Source organism: Odontesthes bonariensis, chromosome 14 (genome assembly GCF_027942865.1).
Source record: "Odontesthes bonariensis isolate fOdoBon6 chromosome 14, fOdoBon6.hap1, whole genome shotgun sequence".
Lineage (NCBI taxonomy): Eukaryota > Metazoa > Chordata > Actinopteri > Atheriniformes > Atherinopsidae > Odontesthes > Odontesthes bonariensis.
In genome coordinates this window covers 16,256,553-16,283,540 of record NC_134519.1, presented here as the reverse complement: position 1 = coordinate 16,283,540, position 26,988 = coordinate 16,256,553, and the positions used below count along the sequence as shown (strand labels likewise).

The window sequence follows — 26,988 nt, the reverse complement described above, 5'->3', positions numbered from 1 at the left end:
CTAGCAGCAAATCCATGGTTCTGCCCTCCTGTAGTCCCCTTGAGAGGTTTTTCAATGTAATGATGATGATTGAAAGTGGAGTTGAAACGCAGGCTTTGACAGTCACTGTTAGATCCCTGCAATTTATGGAGGAAAGGTGTTTCAGAAAGCTGCTCTTTATATGTCTGGAGTTAAAAGGTCACCTCGTGTATGTTTTTTTTTGTTTCTCACTTCAGAAAAAAAAAAAAGCAACACATTACTACCCACGTGAAAGCCAATAACACATACCCACTTTTCTCCAGAAATGCCTCGCGACATTTCACGTCACTCATGCCAAACGGCAGCCTGGAAAAATCGCACAATCAAATGTGAGAGTTTCACATGCACTCAGTAAACCGACATGTGGGTGCCCTTTATAGAGCACGAGAAACAAAGGAAATGGGGCATTTATAGAAATGATGTAACAAACTGGGTGTTCGGTCCTTTCAGACATTCCCATCTGTGGTATAGTCCATGACCTGCACTCACAAAACAAGCTTCTCTGAGGCACACTGGTTTTACACAGTCACGCTTTTTTACATTCTGAAGCCATTCTTGCATCCCATGTTTTGTCTATATTTCTCTTTTTTTGCAACTATATTTCAACAGAGGGCTCATGGCTTCCTCTTTTTTGTTTAACCGTCAGCATCCCACTAAATGCAAATGTGTAATTTTAGCTGTATCCTGTGCAGCACCATTCACTGCACCAGCTTGTGATTCTTATTGCTATTAGAGGTACTGTTTGGAGTTTTGACAAATGCAAATAATTTGCTTTCATTCCCAGACTGTAAAGATACCACTCTTATATCTCTGCTGTGAATGTGTGTTAAAACCAACCACATAGCTGTGAAAAATAATTGTAGAAACCTTCAGAACTATCAGGATTTCTGCCTTGACTATCCATTACTGGGTTTTTTTCATTATCTCAGTCACATTTATAGAGAAACACAATAATAAACCAAGACAAGTGCAATGAATTCAGGACTGAGAGAAGACACCGTGAAAAGATCACGGGAAGAACACAACATCCATAGAGGTGAAAAAGAAGACGTGAGTAACATAAAAACACACGCAGAAATCTCTACAAAGTGCTGAAATCTTAGTTTTACTAAAGGACTGATGCTGATTGACGGACACTAAAAAGAAAACCACTTAACTCGTTCTAATGCTTAAAGCTAACCGAACTTTGAATGAATCAAAACTCCAACAAACGAAGAACTCATACAGGACTCGCACAGAAAAATAACAATCACACAGATCTCCAGTACTGAAGTCCTTCAATCCATGAATGCCAGCAACTGAGAGCGGGTTAAATTGAAAGCGTCACAAAAGACGAGGTTATGAAATGGTATACAAATATGTCTGTATCAACTTATAAATAAAAGAAATAGCCGTCAGTTTCCAGCTCAAAGATATTTCTCCCTATTCCCCGTATTGAATGTGATAATCTGCTGAACAATGGAATCTCGGCCACCTTTTAAATTCAATACTGTATGACAATGATAATACCATGCAGTCATTAGAGCAACACTGATCTTCTGTCTCTCACAAGAAAAGCATGTGCGTTTCCCAAACTCAAGACTATTCCTCTGAGCCGTTGGGCCAACAGCACCTGAAACACAAAGGAATAATGCAACAAGGTGTAGAACCAAAGATCTTTGTACCAGCATACTTTTATGCCTCAACCATGACATGCGATCCACTTGAAACCTGGTGTCATATTCAAGAAAAGGAAATCATCACTTGCACCAATACAAGACTTTATACGAGGTAGAATGCGTTCACAGGCCGCTCTGAGGTAATGGAACATCCTCAAACCTTCTCGAGTCCTCCAGCTGATTATCATATATCCAGTGTTCCTCTTACCTAATATGCTTCAGTAAATTCTTTATATTATAGCTTTGTGGGAAAAATCCCCCCCTCCAAATCACAAGAGTCAGCGATTTCCAGGCATCAATGACTGCACCGAGCTCACACTTGTTCGTACACCATGTGCTCGAGCTGGCACCGGCTCAAAATGGCCTGTGTAACCACAGTTAGATAAGAAGGAGACAGAGACAGTCTGCTCGGCTAAGCCTTTTGTTCTCACACATTCTAATAAAAGGAGAGGCATTTTTTCCCCCTTTGATAAATGTCTTTGTTGTTTGATGTGGATAGAGGGGGGTGCTTTTTATCCAGCTCTTTAAAAGAAACATGGAGTGTTTATCCTGAGAGGAATATTGCTTCAGGCGTTGCCTAAGTTTTCTTGTTTGTTTCTTCTTAATTTTGCTTGGACACTTTCCCTCAGACTGAAGAAAGACTCCTCAGGTTCAAACATTCCAGGAGGTTCTTGTCTCACCTTTGAAAATCTGAAGTATCAAATTCCAATGCACCCACACCTTTATGGGTGACAGACTGGAATTCCATCTTTGACTTTTAACACTGGCATGGCTGGATAATGTAAACACCCATCACAGGCAACATGCAGCAGTCTAAACACACCTTCAGCTGAGATAGAAATTCAGTTGCTCATAGAAATATGTGGCTTTTCTTCAATATTTATGTCAGAACTTGCAGTGCCCTGGTGTTGAATCCCATAAGGGGCTGAGCTCACGTGTATGGGTTGATGATGGAATATTTCATGTGTCAGTTATAATGGCGTGTCTTTTGTCAGTTATATAACCACATAGCATATCACAGCAGATCAGAACAAAGACACTTGGCTCCTAGACAAGTGAATCAGAATTGCAATCACACTCCTGCACCCTGTGCAGGGGCAGTAAACCCACAACCAATCAAACCCCCCCCTTACAAAAGCAAGAATACTGAACATCACTTAACTACATATCTCCAATTACACACATGAAGTGCAATGTTGTCTACAAGGGATGAACTGTATTCTCATACCCAAATATTATTAGTTACATTGATGTATGCATTTAAATTTCAAGTTAAAAAGGCATTAGTACATATACAACCATAACAAACATAACAAAATTCCAATCAGCAAACATTTACCATGTCCAGTTATGTTAAAAAAATGATTTACCTCCACTCTCTTGGTACAGCGTATTTCAAATTAAGTGATTGCCTATCTGTAGATTCTATAGACCTCATGAAGTAATTGCAATGAAAGAAAATATGTATTGAACAAGTTAGATTTGATATAGATAACATGAAACTCAGGTAAAGTTTACATTTATTACATGTAAACAAACGCCATGTTGATGGAATTAACTCATCTCAGAAGAGTTGTGAAGGGAGAGACAAAAGGCAGGAAAAGTTAGTGGTACTAAGAAGAAACAGTTGAAGTAACATGATGCAACCAAAAAGGTTATTTGGCAACAGGTCAGTCCCGTGATTAGAAAGAGCACCTTACAGAGGTAGAGTCTCTCAGGAGTATAGATGCGCAGAGATTCAGCAATCTTTCAAAAAACTGCATCTACAAATTGTAGAACAATGTTCCTCAACATAAAATTGCAAAGACACCAACATCTGGAGGCATCTCTGTACGCAAGTGAATTGAAAACCAGTATTGGATTCCCCATAATTTTTGAGCCCACAGGCAGCAGTATTTTCAATCAAACAGCAAAAAGTCTCACTTTCAGCATTTTATATATTTCCTATGCTGTTATGATTAAAATACTGTTTTTTTTTAGATTTGCAAATCATTGTGTTCTTTTTTTGTTTTTGACAGTGTCCCAAGGTTTTGGAACTGGGATTGTAGACAACAGCCATCAACGCCTCGAAAAAAAAAAAAAAAATATCTGGCGGAGAAAAGTTGTGAAGACATATTCTTATAATACAGTGTGCAGAATTCTGTTATCACATTATCACTTCAGGATGTGATGATAAATATGTGTAATATATGCAACAGGGATCAATAATATCTGCATGTATTAAAAAATAAATGCATATTTAATAAAACAGGAGTGGACTAATTCACAGAAAATTTAACAATGAAATGCATTGCTTCAGTTTCCAGCAATGCGTGTGATTAAGGCATTAAACCCTCTAAACTTTTTTTGTTGTATTTAAAGTAAACACTGCTTTGTTTCCACTTGACAGGAAAAAAAATGACATTGTTAAATTGCAGGGAAAGCGCTGGCAGAATGGAAGCTGTCCAGGGTGGTTCTTGGCAGACTGACTGAAAGAGAAGGAGGGTGGGGGGAGACCTTCTGCTGGGATCATGGTAGGACGTGTAGAGAAGCATTCCTCTCATAGCTTTGGGACACCTCTTCAGCCTGTGTGCACGTCACATCTGCTGGGAGTGAATAAAAGGAGGCAGACTCCAAAAGAGAGAGAGAGAGAGAGAGACGAGCACTCGTCAGCTCACTGCCAGCTCTGCTCCGTTGATTTTGCTCAGGAAAGTTAGCCTGTGAAGATGTGGAAAGTCTCTGCCCTTGTGATCCTGTGCTCTACCCTGGTGGGAATGTTTATGCTGCACGTTCATGAGATGTTCGTTCAACTGTTGTGTAACAATTGCTTTTGGAGGTAAACGGATGCTTTGTCTTTTCTCAGGTGTCAGCCTCGTGCCCCACAAACTGCCAGTGTCCCCCTGAAGTCCCGGTATGTCCCGCTGGAGTGAGTCTCCTCATGGATAGCTGTGGATGCTGCAAGGTTTGTGCACGGCAGCTCTTTGAAGACTGCAGCAAGACCCACCCGTGTGACAGCACAAAGGGACTGGGGTGCAACTTCGGAAGTGGATTTGATTCAGTCAAAGGTGTCTGTCGAGGTATACCGATCTCTGCTCTACTCTCTAATTTAAACACCACTTTCCCCCCCTTTTTCTACACCTAACTTTCCCTGCTTGTCTTCCACAGCCAAATCAGATGGGAGAACTTGTGAGTTCAACAGCAGGATTTACCAGAATGGTGAAATCTTCCGTCCAAATTGTAAACACCAGTGCACTTGCATGGATGGTTCTGTTGGGTGCATCTCTCTGTGTCCTAATGAGCTCTTGCTGCCCAAACTGAGCTGTGTCAAGCCAAGGCGGGTCAAAGTACCGGGACAGTGCTGTGACCAACTCATCTGCCCTGAGCATGCAAAAACAGACAAGTTCATGAAGGGGAAGCACAATCGAAAGCACAGGAAAGACAAAACACCTGAAGATGACCTTACTAAAGAGAATGAGCTTGTGCCTGTGTGGGGAGAATTCAAATCTTTACACGGTAAGCAGCTTTCCACATTGTCCCGATAATGGAACTTGTAAATTGTCTGAGCAAGAACCTGATATGAAAAAAATGTTAGCACATGTGCATCGGATGTCTTGATTTTTCTCTTGTTCAAACAGTTGTCATGTCACTCTTTAAACCAGCTTATGTGTTGTTTTCATCTGTACAGATGTCAGGAGTCATTCAAAGGGTCACATGCTTTCCAGAGGAGTCCAATGTTTGCCTCAGACCACTGCCTGGTCACCCTGCTCCAGATCCTGTGGTACTGGCGTCTCCACCAGGTTGACCAATAACAATATCAAGTGCAAACTGATGACAGAAACCCGGATCTGTGGGATCAAACCCTGCAAACTACTCACCCCAAAGGTACACTTGGAAGGAACCCTTAATGTTCTGCATGAAGACCATAAAAATATTATATTCATTATTTCTGTAACACACAAGTTTTGACATTTCCTCTATTACAGAAGGCTGAAAAATGTAACCACACAGGAAAGGCCATCCATCCAGTTCAATTGTCCTACGCAGGCTGTCGCAGCCTGAGGAAGTTCCAGTCCCGGCACTGTGGGACCTGCTCAGATGGGCGATGCTGCCGGCCTCACAGAACCCAAACACTAGCTCTCCATTTCCAATGCAAAAATGGAGAGACCTTCAGGAGGAAGGTGGTGATGACGGAGTCTTGCAAGTGTGATTTCAACTGCTCCGGCAGTAATGAAACGCCTCGTCTCTACAGACTTTTTAATGACATCCACAAAATGAAACTGTAAAAGAAAGTGTGATTTGAGAGGTAACGTAGACGCAAGGTGCAAACATCAGTTTGGTGGACTTTAATTCAAGAGTTTGCTTCATAACATTGGAGCCTTGAGGTTTGCTTCTTTGTGAAGCTTCTTATTTTTGTAGTGAAACTCTATTTTCATTTCACATATTTACTCTTGTCTTGACAAAACTTGTAACACAATTATGTAAATTTGACAAAAAATATTATGTAAAAAAAAAAAAAAAAACGACAAAAGCTTAATTTATAAGGATTGGTGTTATTTGCTTTGCCTAATGTATTGTTCTATTTAATGCTTCTCATAAAATATTGTCATTCTCTTCTGCCAATCGTTGAAATGTGACGGACAGCTTGTCACTTCGTGTTTTGTATGTAAACAGGCCAACATGCTGCATTTGTTAATTTTATGATCAAATGTCCTCAAATAAACACAAGGAAACCTACTGCAACATATCCATAACTTACTTGACTCGGGAATCAGTATGTACAGCTAAATGTTTCATCAAGTCTTCGTCAATTGAAGGTTTTAAAAAAAAAAAAAAAAAAAAAAAGTACAAAACTTAGTTGTTGCAATAATCAAGAAAACTGGAAATCCTCAGGTCTGTTGCAACAGTGCTCGAGCAGAAATACAAGTTATATTTTATCTTCAGCATCTGGCTGACCCACTTTTGAGGACCTACATGTCAGTGAATACTCATGGGAATGACTGTAACGTAAACCTCTGAGTGGTTTTCCTGCCGCAAGGCAGATGGTGGGCACAAGCTGCAGAGTTTTTGTTTTATGAAGAAGTTATAGGCTTGCAAAGTTAATCTAAACTTTCCATATCATGCGTAATTAACAACTCCTCCTGCTGTCTTCCAAAAGGGAAAAAGAAAAAAAAATCAAACGTGTAACATTACTTTGAGTGACTTTTTTAAATACATTAAAGAGTGAAGCCTCTGTTTTTAATAATTGGCTCTGCAGAACTCAATTCTTAAAAAAAAAACAACAACAAAAAGAAACTTTTGTGAGCTGTAACCTCAGGGTGTGCCCATCTCAGTGCTGGATCGTGATATGAACCAAAATTGCCAAAATGTCAGATGTAAGCATTTTTCGTTGCCAACAGCAGACGTGCGCAAATTCCCAAAGTGATCAACAGGATTACGTAAACAGGCAAGACCCTGGGAGCAGAGGAAAAACAGGGTACTGACGCACGCAGAGATGAAATGGTTCCATCGTCTGAAAGGGAGCACAATAGAGCTTTGTCTCTGTGAACTTGAGGAGCCCTGCTTATTGGAAGGAATATGTCTGCTGCAAGAACATATCAAAGCCTTACAGAGGTCTGAACTCGCAGAAGTTTATTACCATAGAACCCGTAGGAAACCACAAGCAAGAGTGACAGGACAACAAGTTAAAAACAAGAGCACCAAGGTTAGCTTTTTTCGTAAAACTGGGTAAATCAGCATATATGCAGGTCATTATGTTTGCCCCCGAGCCTCAGAAACACAAACTGTTCCATCATAAAAGCACGAAAACATGCCAGCAAGAGAGTTTGAAGAGCTTGGGAAATAGCCCAATGTTTCATGTACCTCAGTAATTATATTTTTTAAACCTAAAGGCATAGCCTTCACAACAGACAGATAATCGTTTAACTTTCAGGCTAATTCATCTCAGTCCAGCTGAGGCTAAGAACAAAAAAAACAAACAAACAAAAAAAAAAAGCATACACACAGCACCCGATCTCTCACGCCAGTGAGAAACTGTGAAACTAGCAGATTCACGATGATTTGAATAGAAGCAAACTTCAAATATAGATCACTTTTACAACAATGTTGCACCATCAAGATTTTGGTCTATTCTACGGCATGTAAACATGGTGTTGAAAAGTTTGTGAACCTTTAGCAATTTCTATATTTTAGCAATAACAATATGTATGCAAACCTTTGCTTACCAAACCAAGTATCAACCCTGAGTGCAGCCATAAATGTGACTAAAGCCTCGTTTCCACTGTCAGTACGGTTCGGGTCACTTCGTATCGGTACGGGTCGGGTCGGGTCGCTTTGGGGTCAGCTTGCGTTCCCACTGTACAAAGGGGACCCTCAGGGGTGGGCGGAGTGCGTGCCGAAGTGTCACTACGTCGATCGCTCCGAAGCTTCTTCAGCTTCATGCGACACTGGTTTCGCGGTCCAGGTGAAACTACTCTCTGCCATTTTTGCGGCAATTAGCTGGAAAACTTTTTCGTTTCGCACAGCGCAATCGAGCTGCTCCGCTGCACAGCCTCCTCACCAACAACGGAGAGCAGAGCCTGGAACCGGTACTGTGTGCTGGGTACCCCAAGCAGAAGGGTTACAAAAATGGTAACGGGTACCATGGGACCGGTACGCTTTCGTGGTAGTGGAAACACTGAAATAAGCGAATCGTTCTGAACTGACCCGTACCGGACTGCATAGTGGAAACAGGTTAAAACAATTCAGGTAACTGTTGCTGCATATTGCACATCAGGTTGGAAATTTTTTTAACTCGTTTCTCCGTAAGGAACATTTCAATCTCTGATGTTGGACGGTTTTGTCACATGAACCGCTCAGTTCAGGTCATTCAAAAGCTTTCTTTTTTTTTTGCTTTTTCTCTGCAGCCCTGCTATAAACCTTCAGCCAAGGTGAGGAGTCTTCCGTTGCCCAGTTACGCCGAGTTTCTTTGTAACCTCGTAGACTGATTACACATGACACCGAGTAACCTTTGTTGAGTGACCTTTGTTGCACACAGTGTGTCTGACTGGATCGGTGAAGTCATCGACCTGATGAGAAACAACTCAGAACTTTGCAGAGGTTATAAGAATCCTCCTTTGTCCGTTTTTATGATACACCTTTAAGTGTTGTAAAGATCAGACTCTAAACAAAACTGTTCATTGTTTAAAAGTTGCTTTCATCAATTCAAAATATTTCATGACAAAAAACCTTACATCTGGAGCAAATTGCCGAAAGATGAACTAAGTCCATACAGCATTAGATACTCGTGGAAGGAGGGAAAACTTCCCCTGAGTGAAACATTAATTCTCCCCATCTGAAAGCTTCTTTTATCTTCTGATAAATAATTCAGTCTCTGGGACATTAATTATTAGACTTTCAACAAAAACTATTTTGCACATTAGCCACATTGCCATGAGAAGTAGGCCTTTGCAATCCTTAACTTACTCCTAAAAAGGGCAAATGTTTATCTAAAAATACTACCAGGTCTACTCAAGGTTTAGGCTCATATTAACATTCACGCAACTAGTTGATAGCCCCAAGGAAAGAAATAGCACCACAGAGTATGGTCCAAAATGTTTTAAAAATATCATGCAGCACTTTTTTGGACTCGAGCTAAAAAAACTATCCAAACCGCCAGTTAAAACAGAGAATATCTCTGATCCCTGGAAAAATTCTAACTCTCAGCTAAATGTAAAGGTCCCTATCCAAAGACTTAAAGCTTAAATCTGACCAATAAAAAAAAAAAAAAAAAAACAGGAAGATGGCTTTTAGTTCCCAAATAAAACTGTAAAAATTCTTGTCTCCCTTCTCATTTCAAATGAGTTTTATAAATGTTATAGTACACAGAATACAAATAAAGATTCTAAATGCACACCTTCATCATTTTAGAAAATATGAAGATCCAAATGTTGACGTTTGTTGCCCATCATCGAACATCGTCTTATAGGAGTTTTTAAGGAAATCAACGTAGTTCTGAATGCTTCGCTTGTGGCTCTCTGACTGGTCCAGGCTGATCTGCAGGTCCTTCAGACGCATTTCAAACTGTTTCTCTGTCTGCGGAGTAAGAGACAGGCAGACAACACGTTTCATTTGGTATTTAGTCAATGCTAAAAATCTCATGATTTACATCTTAAAACAAGGTAATCTGGGCACGTATGCTTCATGACATTCATATGCTTTCATTATTTACAGAAGCATGACCCTCACAGTTTGCTTGCTCTGGCGAAGAAGCCTCAGCTCATTATCCCTTCTGCCCTTCTCAGCTTCCAGCTCCAGGAGTTTGGTCTGAAGAGCCCCTTCTCGGGAAGCAGCCTGGTCTTTTACCTTGCAGACCTGCACAAATGGTAAAAAATGCCAAATATAAGAGATTTACCTACTAGAAGGAAGCTTTGGATCTTCCAGTCTTGTTTGATGATGCAAGCAAAGGTATTTGTACTTGTGTTGCCTGCTTAATTGCGAACATTTCTCAGGTCAACATACTAACTACCATAAAAAGAGACAATAATTCCTGTTTGGAATTACATTTGAACAAAAAAAATCAAATCAAATATTTGTCATTGATCCATTGATACTAAGACATCAGTGGAGACATCATTTTGAAGTGTACCTGCTGTCTGACGTCTGATAAAGCTGCTTCGAGCTGCCGGCTCAGAGCCTGACAGTCAGATGAGCGCTGATCCAGCTGCCTGTTGCTGTAGCTGAGAGCTTCCTCCTGAACTGTGAGCCTCCGTATGAGCTCCGTGTTCTCCTGCTGCAGCTCGTCTGTCTTCCTGCAAACACAAACATGTTAAATGCTGCTTATATCAAAATTGGTACGCAGTAAGAAAACTTTTGATGACTGTTGTCTTACTTTCGAAGCGAATCCATTTTTTCCTTTAGCTTTAAATTGGCCTCATGAACGGACTCTTTCATCTCTGCAGATGATCTCAAGAGTTTAGATTGATTCTCCGTCTGAAAATGAAACACGGCAAATTCAAAGTCGCACGCTCTGGGTGCATAAAAATGCTGCAGAAAGGATGACGTATCTCATGCAAAGGTGATTACAGCACCAAATAATTCAACGCGGTTTGTCACAGTCTTGAAAACACAATGTGGACAGTTTTCAAGTCACGAAGTCAACATTTCTGTGAGAAACGTGATGCGGGAAACTGAACGGGACTCAAACAACACGAGACAATCACAAATGGGCACATTGGTAGAGGACTGAAGTCAGGGTTCTGCTTTTGGTAATCACAAACATCAAAACTCACAGCAGGACCAGAGAGCAAAACACACCAGACACACGAGACTGTACTACCACCTAGTGGTCAGATGTGGGAAAATGACTTTTGCATTTAACATGCGCCGACCGTGACAACTAGTGTTGCACACCTTAACCAGTAGTTGCTTAATGGACTCTGACATTTCTGAGCACTTCCTTTCCGAACGTTGCAGGTTCTCCTGGCCCTCGAGGAGCCTCTGCTCAGCTGCACTCAGTAGCTCAGGGTAAGCCTTTAGCTCCTCCACACGCCCCTGCAGCTCCTGCCTCACCTGGGCTCCAGAGGAGGGTGGCAGAGGGAGTGAGGTTTTGGGAACAGACACAGTATTAACTGAAATATTCATAACACGTCTCAAAAGAGATGCTCGCAGAAGTGCAGAATGCGTCAAACGTGCAAAACGTGGCATTTTTCCTTCTTAGACTGAGCACATATTTTGAAGCCCAGAATTTAAGTCGCTCAGGTTTGTCAAAACGCATGCAGGTTCAGGCGGTTGTGCAGCTGAGTAATAAACCTGACAGCAAACTGACAGGCCATTCATCACGAGAAAGAAAGATGCAGAGCTTGAAATGTGTGAAAAAGTGCTCAAAGTATGTTAGAATTAGTTTTTAAACCAGCTGCTAGTCCTCCTTTAGTTAAAAGCATTAAGGAATTGAGGAACAGGGGAGGTACCTTGTCAACTTCTGTCTCTTTCCCGTCTCGTGTCTTTTCTGTCTCTCTTAAAATATTTGAATATTTTATTCGTAGATCATCAATCTCAGCTTCAAGTTCTGCAACCTAGAAAAAGACAAAAAAAAATTTGTGATGAAACCTGCAGTGCTCTGCTACACGTTCTCTCAACAGACCACAGTCAATTTCACGCCTCAGTAAGTAAAACACTTGATGATATAGCATTCGCTATAATTAATTATTATAAATAATTCACTATAACCAGAATCCTCTTGGAAAAGCACATTTCAAAACGCTGCTCTCTAACTGTTTCAGATAGGGGGGAGTTAGAAGTGCACAACGGTGAATGGCTAATGACGAAGTAGGAAAGATAAAAGGAGTAGAGGCATTCTAGAAATAAAATATCAAGAGTCTAGTTTGCTAGCAATGTGTCCAATGCCTTCTTCCCCACAGTGCTTTCATATCTATTCAAAAAGCCTCTTAACAGTTGTTATCTGCAAGTCTTTTTCCAGATAACTCTTCTTGAGAAAAATGTTCACATATTCACGTAGCCTTTTCTCCACTTCAGAGTCTGTTTTGTTTCTAGCTGGTCTAAATTAAGAGAAAGAAAGCAAACCTGGTACTGGCACTGTTCAACTTGACGTTTCCTTTCTTGACAGACAATCTTCTCCTCTACGAGGGCAGACTCACAATCAGCAAGCTGCTGCTCCAGCCGACCCACCGAAGCCTGCAATCAGGCACAAGAGCAGGCTTTGCTTATTCTTAAGTATCATGGTTTATTTCTCCAGTGAGAATTACATTAAAACTGGAGGAAGGGTCACCAGTGAGCCATTAGCACAAAAGCTAATGACTTCACGTTTCATTCTAAAACAGCCGAGGTGTTTTTACACCCTCTGTGGCTCTTTCATGCAAGCTGTTCTGCACCGCCTACCTTGAGTGCTGCATTACTGACACTAAGCTGTCCATTGTCAGCCTTGAGTTGGTCAACCCTTTGCACCGTGGCTTCATTAGCTGCAGTTAGCTCATCTTTCTCTTTCTGCAACCTCCGTGTCAAGTCTGCAATTTCACTTAGTTGGAGATCAACAACTCAGTCAAAACTTGTCTCACATTCATACTGATGTCTACTCTGTACTACGATGAGCAGTGTGTGTCACATGGAAACAACCAACCATTTCAGCAAGTGTACATGAGCGACAAGTTTTTCTTTCTCATCTGTCATCTGCTCCTTCTTCTGTGTCCAGGAGTCACTCTCTAAATGGGCTTTGGCAATCTGAGCATCCTGTGTGTCAAAGTAAGATCCTGATCCGTCATGGCGTAAAAAACAAGTTGAAATCTAATAATCTGAGCCATTTTGACTTCATACCTTTTCCTTCAGCTGTACATAGCATTTGTCAATGGCAGCTTCAAACCTCTGAGCTCTCAGTTTGTGTGCTCGAGTTCCTTTCTTCAGAGATTCTTTGTCCCGTGCTGCCTTCTCAGTCATAGAGGCGATGGACGCTTTCAAACCGTCAATCTCCATCTTCTGTTGTGTAAGAGTTCTCTCAAGAGTCTAGAAAACACCACGAGCCAAAAAACGTTCAGCATAGTTTTGAACATTCATAAAGCTGATTCTTTATGGAGCTTTGGGCTGATAAAGAGAATCCGTACCCTTAACTGCACTGTCAGACGATTGTTTTCAGCTTCCTTGTTGCGCAGATTATTTTGCAGGCGAGCGCGAGTTTCCTCCACAGTCTTGGTCATGTGAACTGCGCTTTTTATGTTCTCCTGCGGAAGCCAATAATGTGGATGCGTTCAAAGTAAATGCTTACATTAATATGCAACAACATCTGTATCTAAAAAAAATAAACCAGAGCTTACCTGCTCTTCTCTCCGCAGATCCATCAGGTCATCGATCCTTTTTTCAGTCTCCCTCAAATTTCTTTTTAGATGCTTGTGGAAGGAAATGAGCAATCAGCACACGTCACAAAACTTACATTTCTATCATTCTATCCATTCAGTGCATTAAAAAAATATATATATATTTTCTTAGATTCCTCAAATATTACAAACCTTTGAGCTATATCTTTTTGTGCATCATCCAAACAACTACAAAGTATTAAAGATTAAACCTTAAGATTGACTGTTTTCACAGTCAAATCTTGCCCTCATAACTTATTTAGAAGGTTTATACGAGTTTTTTTTGTTTTCTTTTAGTATTAGACATTGCATATATACGATAAAACAGTCACCTCATTTTCAATTTCAGCCTGTGTGATCTTATTTAGCAAGATGTCAGTCCGTTGTTCTGCATCAATCTGTCTAGTCTATTAGGGGGGAAAAGGGTTAGCTGTCAAAAAAAGGTTAAGACAATAAAAAAAATTAATTTCACACATTTCCAGGAGGCACTTAAGGCTAAGAGTTTCATTTGCATATCTAAACTTGATGCATTACTACCATGAAATGCAAAAGGCCATGTCCCTGAGCCTTTTTCTACGACCAACCTCTGTATCTTGGAGTTGTTTCATCTTCTGTCGTACAGACTTATTCATTCGTCTAAAATCCTCCAACTTTTCCAGCAAAAGTCCTCTCTGTCTTGAAATTTGGCGCTGGTCTTTGGCAGATTGTCCTGAATCCTAAACCGGCAGGGAGCATACATTTAGTAGAGAAAAAATGTGTTGGGGTTTTTGGGTTGTTTAAGCGCAAGCTGAAGGATGCAAAATATTAGGAGGCATACAGCAAATTCATCTTCCATTGCATCTTTAAAAGACACAAGTTGTATTGCAGCAGAGTTGGCAGCTGCTTCGGCGTCAATCAGTAGTTTCAAGAAAGGGCTTTTCCTGCCGTCTCCATGGCTACATGAAAGATAAAAAAGAAAAAGAAAAAAACGATTTAGGTCAGTAAGATTGTAGCTAGTGGTGATTTTTAGCCATAAAGATTAGACTACATGATCAAATGTTTATATCTGACAGGACCTCACCAATTGATCTCAGACTCTGCTCTTGTCTGCAGACTGCTGTGTGTCCTGCTCCATCTCCCCGACTCATGGCTGCAGTCTAAATCACCACGACTCATGGCGAGATCCTCCCTGGAATTGAAACCAAGAGGGGGACTCTGGGGCTCACCCTCTGGAGACATACCTTGTACTACCAACACAACAGACAATGACAGTTAGTATAAACACAGACGCGAGGGCTAGCAATCCACACTAAAGGGGACTTCAAAAAAATAAAATAAAAATTTATACAATACACAACCTAGTTATAATATCATTACTCGAGTCAGAAAGCCAGAAGGCAATCAAGTTAACAAGCTTACTCCATAGCAACAGACGAACTAATTCGGATAAGCTTTACGTTACACTGAACACAGCAGGAGTTTTTGTGATTTCAGCGAACAGACTAAGTCGCTTTTAAATCCTTTATGTTTAATTGGAGTTGAAACTCTGTCCCCTATAAAACTATATCACTGAAAATATGAATATTACTCACGCTTTCGCTTTGTGTCTGTTGTGAATAACCCCACACCAAAGTGGAGAGACACCCTTTTAATCTTCAAAGATGATTGGGTAGCTTTTAAACAACGTCATAATACTAACTTATTTCCCGGCTGTTGATTAGTTCCTTCAGGCCAAAGTAGGCGGAACTATTTTTGAGTGGAGTTTCAAACAGCCAATGAACAGGACAAAACAGAGGCACTGTCTGAAACCATAGAAACGATGCGGAAGTTTACTGCCGCGGTACGTCTGTTTTCAGAAAATATCAACGTAGGAAGCTCACATTTTGCCATTTCAGTTGCCTATAACTGGAATCCCAGCACACTGTTTGTAAATAGACTCATTCGTTTACATAAGTGTTAAAGCTTTGCATTGCAGAATCTTCTTTAGTTGAAGTTAGCTGGACAGCTAATGCTCGGTTTCCAGTGAGAGATGTTCAAAGCAAAAGTACTCTTTGTTGGTCCTAATGAGGTAAGAAAATGTTTCCAATTTTAAATTCCCATTTGCCAATACTAACTGAATTATCATCATTCAACTGTTAAAGTTACGTTAACCATGTTAACTACTGGTACTGCAGCAGCCTTTCTTAAGAGAGGTTAGAGTCCGTCTGTGAATAAATAGTAGCCTATACGTCAATGTTCAACTGAAAGTTCACGTTTGTGGCAAATAAACACTCTTGTTTATTGTTGTTCGCTTAATTGTTCTCAGTTTTATATGATTTATGGGCAGATACTTAAAGATGCGCATGTTTTGATTGATAATTGTTTATCTTAGCAATTTCTGACCTTTAATATTCATCTTGTGGTTTTATGATTGATTAGGGTATTCTCTTTTTACTTGAATTTATTTGTAATTTTTATGTTTTTGTCAAATGTATATATGTGTGGTGTGGCACCTGTGCTGATGCTGCTGTCGTGGCCAGGACACTCATGCAAAAGGGATAGTTTATCCCAGTCAGACTTATTTCTGGTAAAAGAAAGGTTATGAGAATAATAGTGATAAAATTGTTGTAAAATGGGGTTATGGAGTCAACAAAACAAAGCAAGTATCATAGGTGTTAACTGAGGTGCGTGCACATAGAGTAATCAGATGCAGGTTAAAGGACTTGTAGTTGAATCATTTATTTTACGCCAGCGTGGAAATGTGTTTGTTTTTTTTAAATATCAAATAGAATTAGTCTTTGGTTTCTTTATGGGTGCTCATCTGACCTCCATCAGTGATCCAGGTATACATCTAATTCTAAAATGCTATTTTTTTTTACAATTGGCAGTTTAATCACCATGTTCTGTTATGTTGTTTTACGATGAAGAAGAAAAAAAAAACTTAAACCATGTGAGAGAAATGCTGCATAAAAATTCTGTATTATTTCTAATGTTAATTTGTTAGTTTCCTCCTCTGACAGGTTAATACAGTATATGCCCCACGGACTGAAAAATGACTATTGGCAAACAAATTATGATTAAAAAAAAATATATATATATATATACATAATAAAGGTATTACGCAGTAGCCTTGAGGAACTAAAGTGTACTGTGCAGGTAATTATTTACTACTTCAGAAGTAAGATTTAAATACATTCATCAGCCTATCCCACATCTGTCAAACAAGAACAACAAAGGAAACTAAAATTGTTCCTGCAGAAACAATGTGGACAAAAAAACAACAACGCACATAAAAAAAAGGAATTTTAATAAAGCCATCTGTCTGCCTGTCTTTCAGAGTGGAAAAACAGTTCTTGCAAATTTTCTCTCCGACACAACCGAAAACGTGGGTGGCGAGTACAGACCTACTCAAGGAGTCAGGTACAGACCCTTTGTGACAACTGTACAGCTTTCCAAGCGATACCAGTTTACCCAAACCCATGAAGGCCTGAAAAGGAAAATTCATTAGCTTACCACATGTTTGAAATGTCAGTTTAGTGTGAAATTGGTTATCTCATTTATTGAATGACTTATTTATAAATTATATTATTTTCAACTAAATGGCCTTCTATTGCCTTAAGGATACTGGAATTTGAATCCCAACCTGAAGGCAGTGGTGACAAGACATGTGAGGTTGAACTTTGGGACTGTTCGGGAGACTTTAAGTAAGTTTAACATCATAATCTTGTTAATAAAAGGCAATATTAGTCTTTCAGTTTTACTGAAACATCTTGTTTTCCATGTTTTGCCTGTCTGATATTGTACAATGCCTAAATGTAAATACAATATATTTTCTTCCTGCAGATTTGAATCATGCTGGCCTGCCCTCATGAAGGACTGTAGCGGTGTGGTGATCATTTTTAATCCTGATGTTCCAAGTCACCTGAAAGAAATCGAGACGTGGCACTCCATGTTCATCTCCCCTCAAAGTTTGCAGGACAAACAGTGTCTGCTCATAGCTCACCACAAGCCTGGCAGTGAAGTAGAAGACGGACGGCTGCCTTTAGGTAACCTTGCTGGGGGCCTCCCGAACCTGCTGCTTGCGACATTATTACTTTTCTAGTCTAACATGTTCCCTCTTTTTTTCATGCAGCGTCAAATCTGAGCAGACTGCCACTTATTCACTCCAATTTGGAGGTGGAACCAGAAGACGTGAGGCATGCTTTCTGGCGATACTTGGGAAACGTTGTAACTGTTATGTCGGAGAGTCGAGAGCGAGAGGAGATGTCCATCATCACATAGCAGTGAAATCTGGAAAACATGCATCTAATTGAAAATATACTTTGTTTGCATCTGTGGTGTATCAAGTTGTTACAACATCTTCACTATCAATCAGCTGTGCATGACATAATTCAAACCCTGTTTAACTCTAGAACACTTCACTACTGTTCGGTGCCTCTATTCATTTTTGGTTGATCTGCTGCACTTTTTAAAGTCTCTTTGTGAATAAAATGTGACCTAGTTAAGTCTGAAAGTTAATGCCCAAGAAACAAAAACAAAAAAAAGCTTATTTTCTGATCACAAATAGCTTTTTATTTACAAATTAAGTAGTTGTCTGGAATGTGATGTGTCAAAAAATAGTACAAGTTCATTATTCAGACATCATATCCAATTATGCCTCCTTTGCCAATGCACTCTCCAATGAAGAACCACATCAGCACCTCAGTGGTCACGAGTCCATTCCTCAAGGCATCCTACAACAAAAACAATAAAAAAAACAGTAAACTGCTTTAATGACAGTGATCCAGAATTAGAGAATAAGTTGTAATACTTTGAATTTACACAAGGCCTAATAATGTTGCACTTAAGGGTAAACAGCTTGTCATTTTCACAGTTATCTGCAACAAGTTCAAGAGCTTACACTGCAATAACACAGTGACGAACATAACTCAGGGTTAGATCTCTATTAAGTTTGTGTCACTTGTCTTCTTTGTGTATTTCACCAGCTTTTCAACATTTAACCACTAAATACTCTGAATTAGTCTTGTATATATATATATATATATATATATATATATATATATATATATATATACACATACATACACATTTCTTTGTAAGAAAACCCAATCAGTCCACAGCCTGATGTCTTACCCAGTCAGATTGTTTTCTAAAAGTATCTCGACTCACCGTCCTAAAATTCCTCTTGTCGTCTATTAAAAGCCAGTGGACAAGACATGGGAGCTCCAACAAGCTTTAATCCGAAATCACTGTATCAAGAACCTGCTGCTAGCTACATGATGATGCATCGAAAGCTTGCTTGAGAATGTATCGAAGAAACTATTTTTGGGGGGGCTACAAGTTCGACCTAACTGGATAATTGGCACCACTGTCAATGAAAAAAATGGCAGTTTTTGTAAGGGAAATCATGATCAGGGTTCTTTTTAGGCGAGTTGCACATAGTCTGTATGTATACAGACTAAACATTTGAGTTAAAGGGATAGTTCGCCTATCCCTTTAACATCCCTTTAACATACATTTGCATCACAAAATCGTCCGTCCAGAAAAAGTCAGACCTCACAATCGCTTGGCGCTATTTCTCTCTATCTTCATATCACTACGGGCTATGTGAACCGTGCAGACCGAAGTGCAGACTGAGCAGTCCCCTGCTTCCGAGCAGTAAACACCGTAACAGGTGCAGCTATCTGTAGGTGGCTGATATGAAGGGAGGCAAAAATAGCGCCAAGCGATTGTGAGGTCTGACTTTTTCTGGACGGACGATTTTGTGATGCAAATGTATTACTCTTTTGAACGCATATTGTTTTGAGAAGCAAAACGCTTTATTTTCAGGACCCCAGCCAACTAGCCGGACTACCTTCGTCAACGCCAAAACGAGGCCGGAACTCGGCTCACAGGACGCAGCGGGGGGTAAGTCAATGTTCATAAATGATATTGCTAATATGGGATGTCATACAGCTTCATGTCAAAAGAGGCGAACTATCCCTTTAAGCCATCAATTAATACTGTATTTGTCCGCAAAATTTTAAGACCAACCTTTATTACCTGCGAGCTTTTAGGTGATGAGCGGATCTAACAGTCAGTGTGTTGATGCATTCAACTTTTTTTTTTTTTGCACATTTTTATTGTTTCAAGGTCAGTTCTGACTTACTCATTGACTAGATTATGACAAATTAATGTATTATTAGTTATTATGAAAGCTGAGTAATAATCCTTGATTAGCAAACACGCACACACCCAAAAAAGGAAACTAATAAAAGTTTTCTGGGCATTGAACTCCCTCAGCTCCAAGAATGAAAGTTCATACTAAATTGGAAATTGCGTAAATGAATGCAGGTCAAAGAAGCCTCACTTCGGTGGAAAGAGCTCAGTGCAGCGTTAACTCACAGCTACAAGAGCCACAGAGCCCTCAAACTCACTTTAACCGTGGTTTGTCGCATGCGTCCCGAATGATAGCTCTTGATCAGACCTGACGCAGCCTCCATGGCTTTGGGGATCTCATCTGGAGACGGTGGGACCAGCTCCACCCGAGCGTAGTGCCAAAAGGTCGCCAGTCGGGGTTTGGAGTATGTGACAGCGGCTGGAATGACACACAGACTACCTTATCTAAAGAAGGAGCAACAAAGTCAAAATATCACTTCAGAGAGCAAAAGAAAGTTCCCACGTTCGTACAGAAAACCCGTTGCAGGTTTATTAGGTGAAGTTAGTTTTAAGTTGGATATTCGACAGACATTCGCAAGCAAGCCACTCCAACATTTCAAGTGCACCCGTATTGCAGACTTTACAGTAAACACACGGAGAGGACGACTGCAGCGTGTTCCAACTTCCTGTTTTCAAAATAAAATAAAAAGGAAAAAAAAATTATATTTAAAGGATAAGATCGGTTTTTTGACATTGGGCCCTTGATTTCACATTATAGCATGATGTTCTACTCACCCCTGCTTGTTGTTTGTCATTTGGAGCTGTTCCGAAGATATTCGCGAGGCGTCTGGCTGCTCTCTTGAGATATTCGGCCATGAAACGGTTTCCTATGGGCAAGCTCATACAGGCACAAACTATGCTGTTTATAATTTATTAATTACTCTACACTAGAACTGATAACGTGGAGGTGCGTCGCTTACTTTAAAAAATCCGGGTTATTGTAATTTTGATTTTTTTGTCGTAAAGTGGGTGTTACTGACGTCATCGTCGTGCTACTGCCACAGGCAGCCCACAGACCTGCTGCCTATTTATTCATTCGGCTAAAATTCAAAATTAGTAACCCGGATTTTTTTAAGTAAGCGACGCACCTCCACGTTATCAGTGCTGGTGTAGAGTAATTAATAAATTATAAACAGCATAGTTTGTGCCTGTATGAGCTTGCCCATAGGAAACCGTTTCATGGCCGAATATCTCAAGAGAGCAGCCAGACGCCTCGCGAATATCTTCGGAACAGCTCCAAATGTTCAACAACAAGCAGGGGTGAGTAGAACAACATGTTATAATGTGAAATCAAGGGCCCAATGTCAAAAAACCGGTCTTATCCTTTAAAGCAGAGATGAGCGACTGTATAAAGTTATTGAAAATTATGGACAGAACTGAATTGTAAAAATAAAAGGTGTATCTCATGTAGCAAGTGTAGTTACATGACCCCACACTGATTTGGAGTCAATTGATCACATGACCTGGAAGCTATTGAGCAAAAATGCTAATATTTACATATAAAAATTCATTATGAATATGAACAGATCTAAAATGTAAAAATAAAAGGCGTATCTCATGCAGCCAGTGTAGTTACATGATCCCAAACTGATTTGGAGTCAATTGATGACATGACCTGGAAGCTATTGAGCAAAAATGGCCGTTTTCATTTGGAAACTAAAACCGGGAGCTCCATCAACAAAGCTGTGATGCCAGATAAAGGCCACAAAAATGCAATAATTGACTATTGTAGATGAGGAAGAAGCCTCGTGTGTTTTCATTAATGAAGCTTTTTTGAGATAATTCCTTTTTACAAGTTCGCTTTCCTACCAGCCTCGTGTGTTTTCATTGAGATAATTCCTTTTTACCAGTTCACTTTCCTAACATGGGCTGTGTTTCCCTCTTGACAAAGATCCACAATTCATAGTCGTCTTTACCGAAACCCGGGATTGAACCAGGGACCTTCAGATCTTCAGTCTGATGCTCTCCCAAATGAGTTATTTCAGCTACACAGGGCCAAAATGGCCGTTTTCATTTGGAAACTCAAACCGGAGCGCGCTCCTTGGAGCTTAGGCGACAAAGCTGGGGAGCCAGATAAAGGCCACAAAAATGCAATAATTGACTGTTGTAGATGAGGAAGAAGCCTCGTGTGTTTTCATTAATGCAGTTTTTTTTAGATAATTCCTTTTTACCAGTTCACTTTCCTACCAGCCTCGTTTATTTTCATTGATCTAGGTTTTTTGAGATAATTCCTTTTTACCAGTTCACTTTCCAAACATGGGCTGTGTTTCCCTCTTGACAAACATCCACAATTCATAGTAGTCTTTGCCGAAACCCGGGATTGAACCAGGGACCTTTAGATCTTCAGTCTGATGCTCTCCCAACTGAGCTATTTCGGCTACACAAGGTCAAACTGGCCGTTTTCATTTGGAAACTAAAACCGGAGCGCGCTCCTTGGAGCTTAGGCGACAAAGCTGGGGAGCCAGATAAAGGCCACAAAAATGCAATAATTGACTGTTGTAGATGAGGAAGAAGCCTCGTGTGTTGTCATTAATGCAGGTTTTTTTGAGATAATTCCTTTTTACCAGTTCACTTTCCTACCAGCCTCGTGTGTTTTCATTGAGATAATTCCTTTTTACCAGTTCACTTTCCTAACATGAGCTGTTGTTCCCTCTTGACAAACATCCACAATTCATAGTAGTCTTTGCCGAAACCCGGGATTGAACCAGGGACCTTCATATCTTCAGTCTGATGCTCTCCCAAATGAGCTATTTCAGCTACACAGGGCCAAAATGGCCGTTTTCATTTGGAAACTAAAACCGGAGCGCGCTCCTTGGCGCTTAGGCGAAAAAGCTCCTGAGCCAGATAAAGGCCACAAAAATGCAATAATTGACTATTGTAGATGAGGAAGAAGCCTCGTGTGTTTTCATTAATGAAGCTTTTTTGAGATAATTCCTTTTTACCAGTTCACTTTCCAAACATGGGCTGTGTTTCCCTCTTGACAAACATCCACAATTCATAGTAGTCTTTGCCGAAACCCGGGATTGAACCAGGGACCTTTAGATCTTCAGTCTGATGCTCTCCCAACTGAGCTATTTCGGCTACACAAGGTCAAAATGGCCGTTTTCATTTGGAAACTAAAACCGGAGCGCGCTCCTTGGAGCTTAGGCGACAAAGCTGGGGAGCCAGATAAAGGCCACAAAAATGCAATAATTGACTGTTGTAGATGAGGAAGAAGCCTCGTGTGTTTTCATTAATGCAGTTTTTTTTAGATAATTCCTTTTTACCAGTTCACTTTCCTACCAGCCTCGTATGTTTTCATTGATCTAGGTTTTTAGAGATAATTCCTTTTTACCAGTTCACTTTCCAAACATGGGCTGTGTTTCCCTCTTGACAAACATCCACAATTCATAGTAGTCTTTGCCGAAACCCGGGATTGAACCAGGGACCTTTAGATCTTCAGTCTGATGCTCTCCCAACTGAGCTATTTCGGCTACACAAGGTCAAAATGGCCGTTTTCATTTGGAAACTAAAACCGGAGCGCGCTCCGTGGAGCTTAGGCGACAAAGCTGGGGAGCCAGATAAAGGCCACAAAAATGCAATAATTGACTGTTGTAGATGAGGAAGAAGCCTCGTGTGTTTTCATTAATGCAGGTTTTTTGAGATAATTCCTTTTTACCAGTTCACTTTCCTACCAGCCTCGTGTGTTTTCATTGAGATAATTCCTATTTACCAGTTCACTTTCCTACCAGCCTCGTATGTTTTCATTGATCTAGGTTTTTTGAGATAATTCCTTTTTACCAGTTCACTTTCCTACCAGCCTCGTGTGTTTTCATTGAGATAATTCCTTTTTACCAGTTCACTTTCCTAACATGGGCTGTTGTTCCCTCTTGACAGACATCCACAATTCATAGTAGTCTTTGCCGAAACCCGGGATTGAACCAGGGACCTTCAGATCTTCAGTCTGAGCTATTTCGGCTACACAGGGCCAAAATGGCCGTTTTCATTTGAAAACTAAAATCGGGAGCTCGCTCCGTGGAGCTTTGGCGACAAAGCTGTGGAGCCAGATAAAGGCCACAAAAATGCAATAATTGACTGTTATAGATGAGGAAGAAGCCTCGCATGTTTTCATTGATCTAGGTTTTGTGAGATAATTCCTTTTTACCAGTTCACTTTCCTACCAGCCTCGTGTGTTTTCATTGAGATAATTCCTTTTTACCAGTTCCCTTTCCTAACATGAGCTGTTGTTCCCTCTTGACAAACATCCACAATTCATAGTAGTCTTTGCCGAAACCCGGGATTGAACCAGGGACCTTCAGATCTTCAGTCTGAGCTATTTCGGCTACACAGGGCCAAAATGGCCGTTTTCATTTGAAAACTAAAATCGGGAGCTCGCTCCGTGGAGCTTTGGCGACAAAGCTGTGGAGCCAGATAAAGGCCACAAAAATGCAATAATTGACTGTTATAGATGAGGAAGAAGCCTCGTATGTTTTCCGGTTCACTTTCTTAACAGCCTTGTTCGTTTTCATTGATCTAGGTTTTTTGAGATAATTCCTTTTTACCAGTTCACTTTCCAAACATGGGCTGTGTTTCCCTCTTGACAAACATCCACAATTCATAGTAGTCTTTGCCGAAACCCGGGATTGAACCAGGGACCTTCAGATCTTCAGTCTGATGCTCTCCCAACTGAGCTATTTCGGCTACACAAGGTCAAAATGGCCGTTTTCATTTGGAAACTAAAACCGGAGCGCGCTCCGTGGAGCTTAGGCGACAAAGCTGGGGAGCCAGATAAAGGCCACAAAAATGCAATAATTGACTGTTGTAGATGAGGAAGAAGCCTTGTGTGTTTTCATTAATGAAGCTTTTTTGAGAGAATTCCTTTTTACCAGTTCACTTTCCTACCAGCCTCGTTTGGTTTCATTGATCTAGGTTTTTTGAGATAATTCCTTTTTACCAGTTCACTTTCCAAACATGGGCTGTGTTTCCCTTTTGACAAACATCCACAATTCATAGTAGTCTTTGCCGAAACCCGGGATTGAACCAGGGACCTTTAGATCTTCAGTCTGATGCTCTCCCAACTGAGCTATTTCGGCTACACAGGGCCAAAATGGCCGTTTTCATTTGAAAACTAAAATCGGGAGCTCGCTCCGTGGAGCTTTGGCGACAAAGCTGTGGAGCCAGATAAAGGCCACAAAAATGCAATAATTGACTGTTATAGATGAGGAAGAAGCCTCGTATGTTTTCCGGTTCACTTTCCGGTTCACTTTCTTACCAGCCTCGTTTGTTTTCATTTCTCTAGGTTTTTTGAGATAATTCCTTTTTACCAGTTCACTTTCCAAACATGGGCTGTGTTTCCCTCTTGACAAACATCCACAATTCATAGTAGTCTTTGCCGAAACCCGGGATTGAACCAGGGACCTTTAGATCTTCAGTCTGATGCTCTCCCAACTGAGCTATTTCGGCTACACAAGGTCAAAATGGCCGTTTTCATTTGGAAACTAAAACCGGAGCGCGCTCCGTGGAGCTTAGGCGACAAAGCTGGGGAGCCAGATAAAGGCCACAAAAATGCAATAATTGACTGTTGTAGATGAGGAAGAAGCCTTGTGTGTTTTCATTAATGAAGCTTTTTTGAGAGAATTCCTTTTTACCAGTTCACTTTCCTACCAGCCTCGTTTGGTTTCATTGATCTAGGTTTTTTGAGATAATTCCTTTTTACCAGTTCACTTTCCAAACATGGGCTGTGTTTCCCTCTTGACAAACATCCACAATTCATAGTAGTCTTTGCCGAAACCCGGGATTGAACCAGGGACCTTTAGATCTTCAGTCTGATGCTCTCCCAACTGAGCTATTTCGGCTACACAGGGACAAAATGGCCGTTTTCATTTGAAAACTAAAATCGGGAGCTCGCTCCGTGGAGCTTTGGCGACAAAGCTGTGGAGCCAGATAAAGGCCACAAAAATGCAATAATTGACTGTTATAGATGAGGAAGAAGCCTCGTATGTTTTCCGGTTCACTTTCTTACCAGCCTCGTTCGTTTTCATTGATCTAGGTTTTTTGAGATAATTCCTTTTTACCAGTTCACTTTCCAAACATGGGCTGTGTTTCCCTCTTGACAAACATCCACAATTCATAGTAGTCTTTGCCGAAACCCAGGATTGAACCAGGGACCTTCAGATCTTCAGTCTGATGCTCTCCCAACTGAGCTATTTTGGCTACACAAGGTCAAAATGGCCGTTTTCATTTGGAAACTAAAACCGGAGCGCGCTCCGTGGAGCTTAGGCGACAAAGCTGGGGAGCCAGATAAAGGCCACAAAAATGCAATAATTGACTATTGTAGATGAGGAAGAAGCCTTGTGTGTTTTCATTAATGAAGCTTTTTTGAGAGAATTCCTTTTTACCAGTTCACTTTCCTACCAGCCTCGTTTGGTTTCATTGATCTAGGTTTTTTGAGATAATTCCTTTTTACCAGTTCACTTTTCAAACATGGGCTGTGTTTCCCTCTTGACAAACATCCACAATTCATAGTAGTCTTTGCCGAAACCCGGGATTGAACCAGGGACCTTTAGATCTTCAGTCTGATGCTCTCCCAACTGAGCTATTACGGCTACACAAGGTCAAAATGGCCGTTTTCATTTGGAAACTAAAACCGGAGCGCGCTCCGTGGAGCTTAGGCGACAAAGCTGGGGAGCCAGATAAAGGCCACAAAAATGCAATAATTGACTATTGTAGATGAGGAAGAAGCCTCGTGTGTTTTCATTAATGAAGCTTTTTTGAGATAATTCCTTTTTACCAGTTCACTTTCCAAACATGGGCTGTGTTTCCCTCTTGACAAACATCCACAATTCATAGTAGTCTTTGCCGAAACCCGGGATTGAACCAGGAACCTTCAGATCTTCAGTCTGATGCTCTCCCAACTGAGGTATTTCGGCTACACAAGGTCAAAATGGCCGTTTTCATTTGGAAACTAAAACCGGAGCGCGCTCCTTGGAGCTTAGGCGACAAAGCTGGGGAGCCAGATAAAGGCCACAAAAATGCAATAATTGACTGTTGTAGATGAGGAAGAAGCCTGGTGTGTTTTCATTAATGCAGGTTTTTTGAGATAATTCCTTTTTACCAGTTCACTTTCCTACCAGCCTCGTGTGTTTTCATTGAGATAATTCCTATTTACCAGTTCACTTTCCTACCAGCCTCGTATGTTTTCATTGATCTAGGTTTTTTGAGATAATTCCTTTTTACCAGTTCACTTTCCTACCAGCCTCGTGTGTTTTCATTGAGATAATTCCTTTTTACCAGTTCACTTTCCTAACATGAGCTGTTGTTCCCTCTTGACAAACATCCACAATTCATAGTAGTCTTTGCCG

The 26,988-nt window shown here is 40.6% G+C and overlaps 3 protein-coding genes and 1 non-coding gene across 4 annotated transcripts; 2 read left to right on the top strand and 2 right to left on the bottom strand.

The window, feature by feature from the left end:
* Positions 1–218: 218 nt before the first annotated feature.
* Positions 219–6,389, top strand: LOC142398902 (CCN family member 1-like). Its single transcript, XM_075483134.1, has 5 exons — positions 219–4,423; positions 4,519–4,732; positions 4,821–5,168; positions 5,341–5,537; positions 5,639–6,389. The coding sequence occupies exons 1-5, from the start codon at positions 4,382–4,384 to the stop codon at positions 5,936–5,938; spliced, it is 1,101 nt and encodes a 366-aa protein (XP_075339249.1). The 5' UTR covers positions 219–4,381; the 3' UTR covers positions 5,939–6,389.
* Positions 6,390–6,970: 581 nt separating this feature from the next.
* On the bottom strand, positions 6,971–15,122 carry LOC142398901 (outer dense fiber protein 2-like). Its single transcript, XM_075483133.1, has 17 exons — positions 15,064–15,122; positions 14,553–14,718; positions 14,310–14,427; positions 14,077–14,208; positions 13,825–13,899; positions 13,454–13,525; positions 13,244–13,360; positions 12,960–13,145; positions 12,766–12,875; positions 12,528–12,663; positions 12,213–12,323; positions 11,600–11,704; positions 11,043–11,201; positions 10,522–10,622; positions 10,279–10,441; positions 9,879–10,004; positions 6,971–9,725 (listed from the first exon to the last, which is right to left on the bottom strand). The coding sequence occupies exons 2-17, from the start codon at positions 14,708–14,710 to the stop codon at positions 9,552–9,554; spliced, it is 2,043 nt and encodes a 680-aa protein (XP_075339248.1). The 5' UTR covers positions 14,711–14,718; positions 15,064–15,122; the 3' UTR covers positions 6,971–9,551.
* Positions 15,123–15,305: 183 nt separating this feature from the next.
* Positions 15,306–17,942, top strand: ift22 (intraflagellar transport 22 homolog (Chlamydomonas)). The gene is made up of 5 exons (XM_075482251.1): positions 15,306–15,539; positions 16,788–16,870; positions 17,071–17,154; positions 17,294–17,496; positions 17,583–17,942. The coding sequence occupies exons 1-5, from the start codon at positions 15,501–15,503 to the stop codon at positions 17,729–17,731; spliced, it is 558 nt and encodes a 185-aa protein (XP_075338366.1). The 5' UTR covers positions 15,306–15,500; the 3' UTR covers positions 17,732–17,942.
* A 6,313-nt stretch (positions 17,943–24,255) lies between these two features.
* On the bottom strand, positions 24,256–24,328 carry trnaf-gaa (transfer RNA phenylalanine (anticodon GAA)). Its single transcript has one exon. It is a non-coding gene; the product is annotated as a tRNA-Phe (tRNA).
* Positions 24,329–26,988: the final 2,660 nt, after the last annotated feature.